The sequence below is a fragment of the Cupressus sempervirens genome, chromosome 3 (genome assembly GCF_028749045.1).
Source record: "Cupressus sempervirens isolate cs-2001-9-10 chromosome 3, ASM2874904v1, whole genome shotgun sequence".
Lineage (NCBI taxonomy): Eukaryota > Viridiplantae > Streptophyta > Pinopsida > Cupressales > Cupressaceae > Cupressus > Cupressus sempervirens.
The window spans coordinates 250,365,985-250,380,893 of NC_143120.1; the positions used below are offsets into that span (position 1 = coordinate 250,365,985).

At 40.5% G+C, this 14,909-nt stretch overlaps 1 protein-coding gene across 4 annotated transcripts in view; it reads right to left on the minus strand.

Annotated features, from left to right (window-relative positions):
* Positions 1 to 14,909, minus strand: part of LOC149565800 (factor of DNA methylation 1-like) — a 127,697-nt gene that overhangs the window by 67,936 nt on the left and 44,852 nt on the right. For 2 of the 4 annotated variants that reach the window (XM_089819294.1, XM_089819296.1), the window contains one exon: positions 11,410 to 12,407. In XM_089819294.1, the coding sequence (XP_089675420.1) occupies positions 11,410 to 12,334 (925 nt within the window). In that variant the 5' untranslated portion in view covers positions 12,335 to 12,407. Of the gene's footprint in view, positions 1 to 11,409; positions 12,415 to 14,909 lie in introns of all 4 variants that reach the window. The other 2 variants (XM_089819293.1, XM_089819295.1) reach the window with 1 other exon arrangement.

The following is a 14,909-nucleotide window of genomic DNA, read 5'->3' on the forward strand; positions in this document are numbered from 1 at the left end:
CTTTTTGGGCACTTAAATGGTCATATCTTTTGACTGTTGAACCTAATTAAGCCCTAAGATATACCGAATCGAAGGGAACCGAAAGCAAGGGTTTGAGCAAAACTTAAAAACCAAAAAACAAACGCACTCGAAAATGCGAAAAAGGACATTGAAGGCTTCAAAATCAAGCATAGGCTCACCAAACAAAAAAATGAAAAAGACTTGTTGAAAGCCTTCAATAAAAGAGTTCATTATAAATTGAAGTCAATTGATTTATCAATATTAACCAATTAAATAACGAACTAATCTTCGAGAAATGCGAAACTAAGTTGAAAAGTTTTGTATTGTTTTGTGGTGAAAAAATCTAGGACAACAACTTCATCGACAGGATCAGCAAACTGGAGGAATATTTTGAAACTGAGGATATTGAGGACCCTAATAAGGTTTAGTTTGCAAAGGTCAGACTGAAGGGCCATGCCAAAATCTGGTGGCAAGAGATTCAATTAGAGAGGAATAAGAGAGGAAACGAGAATCACAAGGTGGGATCGTGTGGTGGACAAACTAAAGAAGCAATTCATTCTAGTTGACAATGAGCAGCTTAATTCAATCAAGACAATGCAAGGGTTAAAGCAAGCAGGCAAATATGCCCAAGAATATATAGAGGAGTTTTACTGACTACTTATTAGGACAAGGCATGCAAAAGCTAACAAGGAGAAGGTCGCTTAGTATCTTAATGGGACCTAAGTTTGGTTAAAATGACTAGCATTGAAGAGGCATACCAATTTGCCTTGCGAGTTGAGGAGAAGCTAAAAAAAAGATCAGTGGGAAGCAAAGAGGTCAAGGTCAAAGAGGAAGGGGTGGTGATAGGTCTTTTGAAGGCTGAAATGAGGACCAAAAGAAAAATGAAGATGTGGATACCAGCCGAAACCAGAGGAACAAGGACTTCAACCGCTCCCATGATCAAAATTTTGGAGACCAAAGAGGAAGAGGCAGAGGAAGAGGGCAAGGGTCAAGAAGAGGAGGCTTCCTTGGTGCGTGTTTTCACTACGGAGAAGGTCATCGAGCCTATGAGTGTTCTCAACTTCAAGTTAGGACCAAAAGTAGAGCTAAAGGCCAAGTAAGGGTTGTTCATATGGATGATGCCAATTCGTCACATTCAAAGGATGTGGAAAGAGGAGAGGTCTTGGTTAATAGAAGAGTCTTGCTAAGTGGTGAGTGTAAACTAGGGCAAAGGAGGAGTCTGTGTCATACAAGGTGCAAGTGTGAGGGTAAATGTTGGGTGATCATTGATGGTGGAAGCACTAACAACTTGGTGTCAGACGAGATGGTTACGAAGTTAAAACGCAAGAGGGAAAAACACCACAGCCTTACCAGATTGCTTGGGTGCAGGATGACCATAAGGTCCTAGTTAGTGAACAATGTTTGGTGAAGTTTGAGATTGGAAGTTACCATTATGAGGTGCTCTATGACATCATATCGATGGATATATGTCACTTGTTGGGAAGCCCATGACAGTATGACCAGCATGCAGTACACAATGATCACGCAAACACCTATTCTCTGACAAAAGATGGATTTCGTGACAAGCTCAAGCCCTTAATAAAGGAAGATGAAAGGGCATGCAGTAGTGCTAGGGCATGTCTTGTCAATGGAAGAATTTTTCTGGATGGCATGGAACATCAACATGAGTGTAATGCTTTAATTCCTAGAGTGGATAAGGAAGGTGGTAGACAAGTTCCAATAGAAGTCTCAAGTCTGTTGAGTAAGGCAAATTAGTCATCAAATATATTTAGTCCTTGGAGCCAATTTGTCACACAAGGCTTCTCACAAGATGACTCCCACGGAGACTGAGCAGTTGAACATACAAGTTCATGAGTTATTGAGGGAAGGTCTAACTTGGGAAAGCCTAAGTCCATGTGCAATACCTGTAGTACACACACCAAAGAAAGATGGAGAGTGGCGGATGTGTACAGACTCTAGGGCTATAGACAAAATAACCATCAAGTACAAGTTTCCCTTGCCAAAGATGAATGATCTTATGGATTGCTTGAGTGGAGCTCAATACTTCACTAAGATAGACCTCAAGAGTAGCTATCACCAAATACAGGTTCTACAAAGGAGATGAGTCGAAGATTGCATTCAAGACCAAGGAGGGTCTATATGAGTGATTAGTCATACCCTTTGGATTGATCAATTCACTGAGCACCTTCATGTGGCTTATGAATGAGGTTCTAAATAAATTTCTGGGAAAATTTGTTATTCTCTATTTGGATGATATTTTGATTTTAAGTAAGTCACCAGATGAACATTTTCTGCACATTCGTAGTGTCTTTGAGAGGTTGAGGGAAGAAAAATTGTTGATTAATTTAAAGAAGTGTACCTTTGTAAAAAAGGAGTTAGTCTATTTGGAGTTTTTTGTATCATCTGACAGTCTCAAAATGGACCCAAAGAAGGTGAAGTTAATCCAAGAAAGGCCTACCCCAAGGTCTACCACTAAGGTGAGGTCATTCCATGGTTTGGCTAGTTTTTACATTAGGAGTTTCAGTAGCATTTGTGTACCCCTAATTGAAGAAATGAGAGGGAATAGAAAGGAGTTCACCCCTAATTGAAGAAATGAGAGGGCATAGAAAGGAGTTCATGTGGACTGCAGGAGCTGTAAAGAGTTTTGAATTGCTGAAGAAAAAGGTGACAAAGCAACCTGTGTTAGCACTCCCTGATTTTATCAAAGTGTTTTAGGAGGCTTGTGATCCTAGTGTTAGTGCCATTGGAGTTGTATTGAGCCAAGAAGGTAAGCCTATTGCATATATTAGCGAGAAATTGAATGATGCAAAGAATAACTATTTTATTTATGATCAAGAGTTTTATACAACAGTTCAAGCTTTAAAGAAATGAAGGCATTATTTGTTGCCAAAAGAATTTTTTTGTATACTGATCATCAAGCATTACAGTACCTAAATAGCCAAGGTAAATTGAATTAGAGACAATTGAAATGGGTAGAGTTTGTGCAAATTGAAAAATTTGAACCTTGGTACTGTGATCTCTCAATCTTCGTTCATTTGTAGTTTTGGCAGTTAGAGTGATAAAGTGGATTACAGGTCATTGTTAAAAAAATTTAATTCAGTAGCCAAGTGATACCACTAGAGATACAAACTGGTGGAACTGGATTCTTCTGCAATAACATTCATAATGAGATTTAGAACAAATATCCAGGCATGTAGCAGCATTTGAATTTAATAACATTTCTTCTTCACATTGAGGAGAGAATAGCAATTGCATTATGGCTAGGAGAATTCAGAATAATGCCTAAATTTATGTGAAAAGCATATGTCATCGGTAGAAATTGTGTATCGGCTGACGGATCCCTTCGGGAAGGAAATTGTGTATCAGCCGACGGGTCCCTTCGGGAAGGAAATTGTGTATCGGCCGACGGGTTCCTTCAGGAAAGAAATTGTGTATCAGCCGACGAGTCCCTTCGAAAAGGAAATTGTGTATCAGTCGATGGGTCCCTTCGGGAAAGTTCTTGTTATGTAGCCGACGGTAAATAGTTTGTAGCAGACATGATGTATCTGGCCGACGGATACCTTCGGGAAGGTTCGTCGGAAAGTATTTATAACCCCTTCAGGAAGCATTGTAATGAGATATGATACCATACCATCGAAGTATAATGTACTGTGGGCATATGCGAATAATAATAAGAGTTCTGCTGGTTGCTGTTCATGTTCGGTGTTCGTGTCGATTGTGTGCGTTGCTTAATTAATCCATACGATAAACATTGGGCGCCGTTGCCCAATGGATCTGGCACACAAGCAGGCGGGTATGAATTAGATGCCAAATCAGTTGAACAAAGATAAGAGTAAGCTGAAAGAAAAAGATGACATACACGTTGCGCAGGAAAATTTAATTTTGGCTCAGCAGATAGAGCATCGAAGGAGGTTTCAGAAGATTTCCGACGGAAACAAGAGCACGGAAGGATTGTTGAAGGAGACTCGACAACGGCTTGATTTGGTGGAAGAAGCGAGGGAGGAGTTTCTGAACCTGCATACGCCACGGGAAGAGAATCCTGACGGAAGGAGATCGACTTGCACGGCTCGAAGTGCCGAAGGAGCACGAGCGTGGAGTGACCTCTTCGTCCGAGATATACTTCCCGAACGGACAGCTTCGGTTGACGAACCCTCTTCTTCACCAAACAGCGCAGAAGTCCAAAACAACGCGGAAGTCCAAAACAGCGCGGGTGTTGAAAACAGCGCGGAAGCAGAAAACAGCGCGGGTGTTGAAAACAGCACAGAAAAACAGCGCGGAAGCAAAAAACAGCACGGGTGTTGAAAACAACACGGAAGCAGAAAACAGCGCAAGTGTGCCGAACAGCACGGGTGTCCAGAACAGCGCAAGTGTGCAGAACAGCGCGGGTGTTCAAAACAGCACGGGAGCTCAGAACAATGCAGGTGCTCAAAACAGCGCGAGAGTGCAAAATAGTGCAGGTACACAACAAAACCCTCAACATAAAAATTGCCTAAATTTGATGGTGATGAGGCAGCTGATCCCATTCGACATTGTAAAACATGTGAAACAATCTGGAGGGCGAATGGCATAACAGATACAAACGAATGGATCCAACAATTTCCCGCAACCCTACGGGGTGTTGCCATTGATTGGTTTACTGATGCCGATCCACAGAAATTAAATAGTTGGGATAACATTAAGGAGTTCATTGCAGAATTTCAACTTTTGCGTGATGATAATGAAATTGTAGCCGAGATATTCAATACCAAGCAAAAGAAGAATGAAATAGTATGGGTCTTTGCTAGGAGATTGAAGGACTTAATCAGTAAAATGGAGAATAAACCAGCAGATGGGCTCCAGAAAAGATGGTTCATTGAAGGCCTTCACCCGAAGCTGCGGAGAAAGATGAAGATCGTGCCACCATCGACATAAAATGAAGCGTACAATCGGGCAATGAACCTCGAAAGTGACCAGAAGACAAAGAAGAAGAAGAAGACCAGCTCGTCCGATTCAGATGACGATGCATCCTCAGGAAATAATAGCAACGATGACGAAGGAAGCAACAAGAAGGTTCGTGCCCTCCAGAAGGACATGATACGGATGATGAAGGAATTCAAAAACATGAACAAGGAAACTAAGGGCAATGACCTATGGTGCACGGAATGTAAGAAAGAAGGCCATACGCAGGGATCCTGCCCGAAAGATCAATTTTGTGAAATTTGTCAGATCCTGGGACACTCGGTCAAGGTATGCCCTTTCAATTTAAAAACAAGGACACCACAGCAAGTGTTCCTGTCACAGGAGGCATCCCCGTCAGGAGGGAACGGGAACACCAGTACTGAAGGTGCCACATCAGGCGGATATAGAAACAACCGGCGCGGTCCAAACAACAGCAGCAATAACAACAATGGTGGCAACAACAACAATGGAGGAAGGAGTCGGATTCAGTACGATGCGAATGGTCAGCCAATTGTTCAATGTTGCGCATGCAATCTGTGGGGTCACTTCGCCCGGGAGTGCACAACGACGAACACACCGAAGCTGCTATGTCGTTGGTGTGGACCTGGAGATCATGATAATACTAAGTGTCCGAAGTCCGGAGTGAACTTGATTACCGTAGGGACAGACGAAGAAGTTCTAGCAATCACTCGGAAACAGGCGAAGCTATACCCTGACCCAGCAGAAGAAAAAAAGAGACTAGAGGAAGCAAGGGCAGAGATCCAGAAAGCAACACAGGCAGAAATAGCACACCTGAAGGACCTGCCAAGTACCTCGGTCAGGAATTGTGCAAAACAGAACATTGTACGGCAAATATTGCAAGCTGAGATACCCGTCAGGATAAATGATCTGTTGCTCACAATGCCTCAACTCCGTACGGCCCTCACAAATATAGTCCCAAGTGCTAAGCAACCCGTAGAGCAAGACAACAACAAACAAGGGGGTACAAATGCAGAAGATCCGATGTTGTTAGCTCTTTCCTTTGGACGCTATCCGGCGGTTGTTGAAATGGGCATTCTCGGGACTGTACTAATGGACACGATCGTCGACGGAGGATCTGGTATCAATGTGCTACCAGAGGATACTTGGAAAAAGTTGGAACGGCCAACATTATGGCCACCTACCTTCCAGCTGCTAACGGCCGATCAACATGGAATCAAGCCATTGGGAATACTCACAGCGCAACCAGTGACAATCGGAACCCAACCATTCCTATTGGACTTCATTGTGATTCCTCTCAGGCGGAAGGGGTACGATGCTATTTTGGGTCGGGGGTGGCTGATACAAGCAAAAGCAAAGCACAATTGGAAGAAAAATACTTTATCACTTGAAAGCAAAGGCCGGAAGTATGTCATCGATCTACACACTCAGATGGTCGGGGAAGAAGCCCTATCGTCGGATTCTAAAGGAGAAGACGATAAGAAGAGGCAGAGTATGGAACCCGATCAGGAGGGAGTCCTCCGATTGGAAGGAGATGCCGATTTGGATTCAGTAAATGGTCTTTACCACTGGCAGATAGAGGATTACGAGCTCTTTCCGAGTTGTAATATGCTAAGGATCAACGAAGGTAGGAAAGGAGAAGGATATGAATGTCCGAAGGAACATAGAGAAGCCGAAGGAGGAAATGAATGTCCGAAGGAACACAGAAAAGCCGACGGAGGAAATGAATGTCCGACGGAACACAGAGAAGCCGAAGGAGGAAATGAATGTCCGAAGGAACACAGAGAAGCCGAAGGAAGAAATGAATGTCCGAAGCAACACAGAGAAGCCGAAGAAGAAAACGCTGGCATGACTGAAGCTGAAGGACAGAACATACAGTACAAACCCAAAAGAAGGAAAGATTCTACTGTACGACTGCGCAGAAAGAAAGTATTACACCGAACGACAAATATAACAGAAAGGTACTGGCAGCAAGGAAGGCACACGATACGATCTGCACAGGAAACAAAGCGGAAGGGTCTAATTAAAGTTGCAGCAGTACGCAGTGGACGTGTTATTGGCGGCCAGAAGGGGCAACTGATGGAGTCTATGCTACGGAGCTTCGGGAACAAACTGGGCGGTATGGAGATGACACAGAACAAATGTAGCAAGTTTCAACTCGGACAGTGGGTGTTGAAGTATGACGATCGGAATGAGATCAAACCAGGCAAGTTAAAAATTAAATGGGTCGGGCCGTATCAGATTCGAGAAGTAGGGGATAATGGAGCAATCAAATTATGGACTTTGGATGGACACGAAGTGCCTCAAGCGGTGAATGAGTCGAAGTTGAAGATATATCACGAGCAGAAGACTTCTGCGTCAGAAAATGGCCTTCGGGAGACCCCTTCGTCACTGCAGACCGACGATCGAAGGGAAAACTGATTGCTATTTTTTGTATACAACAAAATTTTTATTTTTATTTTTTAAAAAAGAGAGAGAAAAGTACCGTATGGTTTGGCACCGTACGGACTTCACAAGTTAAATATGGGCACTGTACGACTTTATCAAGCCGTACGGATTTCACAATGGAGGAGCACTGTACTGCATACGGATTTCACACATCCACCGTACGGACCTCTTTGAAGATGGAAAATGGCGTACTGTTTTTAAAGAATAAAGTTTCGTACGGTTTTTAGGGGAGAGTACCGTACGGTATTCAGTATATGCAGGAAGGAGCACCACCGTATGGATTTCACAATAAAGAAGGAATACCGTACGGTTTTAACATCTGAAGAATGGTGTACGGTTTGTGTAGTACGGTTTTTTGCAATACGGTTTTTTTCAGACAAGGTACATGTTTCAAATTTGAAGTACAGTTTCAAGGCAATGTACGGTTTCCACCTTCAAAGTTGCTCTGTGCCTCAGAAGATTAATGTACGGTTTCTAGAGCCAAAATTTGTTAATTTTCATTATACAGACGGTGGGATATTGCAGTACGATTTTTTAAGCAGATTGGAATCCAGATTGTGTCAAGTTGGAAGCTGTACGGATTTAATCACAGAAGGGTGGCAGGAGGTTTTCTATAAAAAAAAAAAAAAACAAAAACAACGACAGAATCAAGTTGCTCAGAATGAGTATCAGATGATGTCATAAGGAAGGGGAAGCATCAGCAATTGCCAGAAAGAGTGTAGAATTGGCAGAAAATGACAGAAATGGTGTGTTCCGTGCAGTTTTGTGTGGGTTTCAGAGTGCTAATTTGGTCTTGGCGGCGAGGGCCCGCCCTGTACTGCGACAAGGAGCGCACCCGAGGCGCTACCCCAGGACCCCGCAAGGGCGCTGCCCCTCGACCCTGCCGGGGGCGTTGCCCCCTGGACCCCCAGTCGTTGCGGATATCAGTCGTGGGAGTCTGACCAGTTGTGAAGACTTGGAGCTGCTACAGGCATGCAGTGTTTGTGTATCAAAGGCACTGAGAGTAGGTGTTGGCCGTGAGGCTGTCTTGGTGGATGCGTAGAGCGCTCGGGATGAGCTGATCATCCAGTTGGAGGCAGTGCAGTGACACTTGGCTCAAGGTACCGAGAAGTTGGAAGCAGAGAAAGCAACACAGGTGGCTATCAAGGTCAGCTTGAGGAGTCAGTATTGTGTTAGCAAAGGCTATAGATGCAACGGGATGAATGTGAAAGTAATATGGCAGATCAATATTGTTGTATTAGTTGTTTGAGTTTTGTTCTGTAGTCGTCAGGAGACGACTTTTCTTTTTTGGGGGGGGATGATGTCGTCGGTAGAAATTGTGTATCAGCCGACGGATCCCTTCGGGAAGGAAATTGTGTATCAGCTGACGGGTCCCTTCGGGAAGGAAATTGTGTATCGGCCAACGGGTCCCTTCGGGAAGGAAATTGTGTATCAGCCGACGGGTCCCTTCGGAAAGGAAATTGTGTATCAGCCGATGGGTCCCTTCGGGAAAGTTCTTGTTATGTAGCCAACAGTAAATAGTTTGTAGCGGACATGATGTATCTGGCCGACCGATACCTTCGGGAAGGTTCATCGGAAAGTATTTATAACCCCTTCAGGAAGCATTGTAATGAGATATGATATCATACCATAGAAGTATAATGTACTGTGGGCATATGCGAATAATAATAAGAGTTCTGCTGGTTGCTGTTCATGTTCGGTGTTCGTGTCGATTGTGTGCGTTGCTTAATTAATCCATACAGTAAACAGCATACACCCCAATTTTCAGAACACATCTATCTGTATTCTGTTTATATTTTATTTTAATCATGAATCTAGCTAATGCAGATACAAATGTTTGACCTTGAAGTACATTCTAAACTCCTCTTGCAGAGTCCTCATTTCTTTAGTTCCATAGTTTTGACAAGGAAAACAAACAATTATTTATATCCTCAAGTACATTCCACTATCAATTGCTAAATACTGTCAAACATATGATATGGTAGCTAGTTTCATCCAATGTTTGCATGCTTTCCTATACTGCCAACAGTCATCGTCTGAAATGAGCAATATACATAAGGTATGCTCATGCAGGAGTCTCTGCAGATCATCGAAAAACTTGAGCTGAGTTGATGTAATGTCCCTATTGTTGGGCGAGTCTTTGTAGTTATCGGAGTTAGCTCATCATAGTGACCCTTGTGAGCTGACAAGGTGATTAGGGAGTCCCAGTTGCGGACTTACTATTTTTAGGAAGTGTATTTTTGGCAATGAAGTGGGTGGCTTTGACAGCTGGTTACCTACAATGGATGTGGTTATTAATTGCGTGAGCTCTTACTTGTTAATAAGTTATTAAGAATCACATTATTATATTTTATTATAATGTTATTAAGAGATATTACTGAATGAGTTGTGTTGGAAAGTTTCAAGAGCTGAGTTCTTTTGGGAAACGCTGCAGTTTCTAGAGTTGAGTTCTTTTGAAAAAAATTTGGAATAAAGGGATTATAAATACAAGCTCATTTCATTGGAAAAAGGAACACTTGAATATTTATTTGCTTTTGTTGCCTTTGTGGCTTTTCTCAGGTTCTGAATTTTGCCCTTGCTGAGGTTTATGGGTCTGAAGCTGGAAGTTGTTCTTAAGATTGTATTTCAAATTGCTGCTGTTGGATAGCAATTTTGCCCATACTTCTTTACTGTTCATCCTGTAATTGAGAAGTCCTTTATTGCTGAGGAGTTTGTTCATGCTTGGGAGAGTTATAGAAGCTTTGACAGTGAATCTGTTTGCAGCATCTATACCTGGGAGAGACGCCTATGCATTTGTCAGTGACTGCCAATTTACTGGGCTTGAGGGCTGGTGATTTCCCTTTTGCAGCTGCACACACCTACAGGTCACCACGGGGGTTTCTTGGGGGCCTGCAATCTGTCAATAGGCCTGCATTCAGATTATAAGGGCTTTGATTTACCACAGCTGGCCAGCGATTTATTCTGTTGAGGACTTTGCAAATAAGAGTGGCCTGCCTTTGTCAATTTGGAGGACTGGATCATTACTACAGCCTGTGATCAACTGGATAAATGGTGAAAGACCAATGCAAGCTTGTATTGAATGAAATTCAGGTTTTTATCTACTCATGTAAATTCCAGTTTATGAATTGCATAATTCAATTGCTCAACAAAGCTTGAGTAGCCATAGTTTGATTCAGTATCTATTTTCTTTCAGCAAATTGGATTTCAATCATTATATTTCAAAAAACATGTATATATATATATAGCCAAAAACTTCAAAAAGATTTTAAAAGCCACGATTTGTAGAATTTCAATTGTGGGTTAAGAGATAATTTGTGGTGATCAGTTTACTAGTATATGCTGGTATTGTGTTTGAAAATTGGTGCATCATACATTTGGTGAAGCGAGCCAGTTAGGTTCATTTCAGTTGACTGCTGAAAACTCATTGTAGGACTTGCTGAAAGAATGGTGAAATATCTCCAATTGCATTTGATTCAAATCCAGTTTGGTCCAGGTTTTTAGACCAGACAAATTTGTCCAATTCAGCCTGGATTTTTTCAGTTGTTATCTACAGAAATTTTACCAAAAATTTGTAACCTCCTCAATGAATGAGATTATGAACCTGGTATTTCTGATCTCCAAAATACACAATTGAGAATGATTAGCTGCTGGTTTGACAGTTGCAATTACATTTTCTAATGTTTGTTTTTGCCACTTGAACTGCTTATTTTGACATGCTTTTTGTATTCACTTAATATGTCTGTCATGCATGCCAGTCAATGGTTACATAGGAAGAGAAAAATTTAGTCCAGGAAAATATACTAATGGATACATCTCAATAAGATCATGAGACTATAGACCTGTGTACACAAAAACTAGTATGCATTGACTATTATTCAAATCTGAATAAAAACTGGAAAATATTTAATCTAAAAATGAAAGTAATCCAGCTGCATATTCCTCAGAGTAGTTAATGAACTTTACCCACTTTTACAGTTTACTGAGCTGTTTGAAATCTGAAGCTCAGTGTGTTAAAATATTATGATAATTATTCATTTCCCTTACCTTTTCTATGAGTTTCCTCAAGTTGTTGTTTCTCATCTTCTGCCTTCTGACGTGCCATTTCTGTCATTGCAATGAGATATTCCATCTGTGAGAGCCTCTCATTTGATGTCACTATGTGCTTATTCTTTTCTTGTATAGTATTATGCAAGTCTTCTACAAGCTTATTCTTCTTTCGCAAATCTTCATTGCTGATCTCTTTCACAGTCTTAAGATCCCCTTTTAAGCGAAGATGTTTGCCAACTGGACCTCCAGAATTATAGTCCTCAGCTCGTGCAACCCATCCATATAAGTCATTCCCAGGATCTTTCTCTCGCTCGTAATACTCCTTTCGGCTCCGACGGTTTTTAATGAAGGATCTTTCAAATGACAGAGCATCATTGTACCCTTGCCAGTCTTTATTAAACTCAAGAACAGCCTTACCGTGATGACCTTCAGAAGTCCAGATTGCACAAACCTGCGCTGGATAGAATCCAGCAAATCTCTCCTTCAGCTCACCATTACCAGGACCAATGTACTTTCCCTCTTTGAATATCCTACGGATATTCACAATAATGCCCATCCAGGGCCAAACAGTGAGTTCTTCATCAGGTGGTCTGAGTGGAGCTTCCTGCTCCAAATGTACAGTCCTTTGTTTTTGTGGCTCAGCAGAAGTTGCGAGCTTATTTTTCAGAAACTTCTCAAGTGCTTTATGGCACCCAGTAGTTACAGCATCCCTTTTTCCAGCACCCACACCACTTGCATGTTGAAGCAGGTCATTGTATCTGTAATCCTGTTTTTTCTTCCCTCTACAGAATGGGCATCTCAAAGTCCCATCCATGTTCTTTATGTTATGATTTCCCTGCACTAGATCCTCATATGATTTTTCTTCATTTTCTTCAATCTCAGATTCACTTATATCGCTGTCACTTTCACTGGACAAGTCCATTACAACACTAACCCAGTTGAAAACAAATCAGAAAGATGTTGATTTCTACGCCCTAGTAGGTGCTCCAGAAGTCCTGCAAACTTTGATATTTTAATACAAAAAAGTTGACTTATTAATTATTTCTGATTGGTCATATCCAAAACTATACAAAAAGAAATCTAGATAAATGAGCATCAGAAGTAATTAACAGTCATCCATAAATAAAGAAATATTTGTAATATTTAACAGTCTAAAAGTCTTAAGAATCATGTGAGGCTATTTTTGTTTTTGTTTTTTGTGGATGGAAATGCTTCACTACAGTATGGTTTGTGGATTGGAACTTGCTTCTTTAGCTCCTATCCAGTTCTGCTCTGTTTTAACACCAGCATCTGTTTGCATTGATTGGGTGTTGATGTACTCCCTATTTTTTGGTATATTGCATTTGAAGTGTTTTTCAAAGATGAAAAAATAACTAGACTCCATATGAATAAATAATATATTTGAGAGTCCCCTGTAGACAAAAAATATTTTTGAAAATTTTCAAATATTGAAGAATGTGATTGATTTTGGGTCAAATGCAACTAAAAATGTGGTTATTTTAGTTCCCTGAGTCTGTTTATTGCTTGTATTTTAGACTTTAACCCACATACCTAGATTAAACATTTCTTGCAAGACAGTTCTCTGGATTGATGCTCATCTCCTTTACTTTCTCCTATCCAGTTCCTCTATGCTTTGATTCTCTATTAACCCTTTATGGAAATTGAGATCTGATGTATTCCTTATCTTTCCTTTCATTTGAACTGTTTTTTAAACCTAATAACAGAATCCTCCAGTCCTGATTAGATATTAGTTATTAATATGACGAAAACCGAAGCACAAAATCAAGTGAAATATTTAGATTGCTTTAAGGACTATGTAGAGCTTTCCAACTATAAACAAGTTATGATAGTATTGACATGAAATTTGAATAAATAATATCAAGCATAATGCAGGCAATACAATCTGAAATTCCCACAGTGACAAGAAAGAGAAAGAAACACTTGCACAAGGATGAGATTCACTATAACAATTAAAAAATGATCTCTATTTGAAATGGCTAACAACTGTAGCAGAGACTTTTGGAGTAAACTTTCCTCTGGGATATTTAGATATATCTAATAGAGAATGTAATATTTATGAACCTTTTGATTCCAAATTGGCAAGTAGCAATCTGAAAACTTTAAACATCAAAATTGAAATGAAAAAAGGAATATTCACACAGCATTGAGATATGTCAATCCCAATTCACATACAGTATAATGTTCCCAACCAGACAACCTTAGAAAATAGATGACTTTTCAAAGCTGTGCAAGCTGGAATACAGGGCAAAACAATAATGTAGGTGCCGAATCCTGTTGAAAATTAACGCTGAAATTGCAAACCCTTATCAATCAGACAGCATACTATGAACATCAAATCCAACTATCCTCAATGCTGCTTTGAATTATAAAACGATTAAAGACTGAAGAATAATCATTTTTCTGTTAAAATGACAACTGGAAATGTATGAAACACCTGTGAATTGTTCCTACATGGAGTATACATTATTTACGTGGACAGATCTGAACTATCTAAGGACTATTGCAAAGCATCTTCATAATAACTTTATAATTCATTCATACATGATAGATCTGACTTTCATCATACATGGCAATTGAAAGTTATTGGAATAAATTTCAGTAGTTATAAACCCTTAGATCAGTGCTTGTGAAGGCCTGCAATAAATGAATAAAAATATTATTTGATTCCAGCATATGAGTAATCAATAATAAATAAATACACTTGCAGGAGACTCTACAACTATACAGCAGGCAGAGACCCTCCAAGAAATGAGCAAATGCAAGATGGGAATGATGTTTCATTTGATATAAACCCTAAAATAGACTGTATGGCAACCATATGGCAGAGAATGGTAGCCTACAAGATGTGGAAAGCTGATCCAGAAACCCTTTGTCAATGGAAGCAATTGACCAAAAAGCTCTGTACATCAGCAGCAAATGGTAAAGCGCCTTCATTCCTATGCTACAAGATGCACCTAATGATCAGCCGAATCTGGGTTCAATTCATACCAAATACATGGTCTATAACAGTTCCCATGTACATCCTGACGGACATGACCATAGAGATTTGTATACATTCAAACCAAATCCAGGCAAACTCAAGGAGGTTCTAGACAAATCACACTAAAACCTACTGAGAAACAATCACATTTTCGACAAGGCTTTTTGTGTTTTTCGTAATTTTTCACCTTTGCCTTTGACTTTTATGGCAAGTATTTCTAAATGAGCACAGATTTAATGCAAGTGGCAGTGGCACAACTTGTGGTTTTTCAAATGTTCCTACATCATCTAATGCCAATGATGATGATGATGAAAATCTGCATGTTTGTTTTGTCAGCTTTCCAGAAGAAGTATGGCAAAGGACAAAAGGAAATGTTTTCGAGATGGATTATTTTGGGCATTTTTACTGTTGTGGGACAACTATTCAGAAAATAGGGAAATTTTCAATTATTCATATAATAACATGGGTGAGGCATTCATCATATTGACATATACTT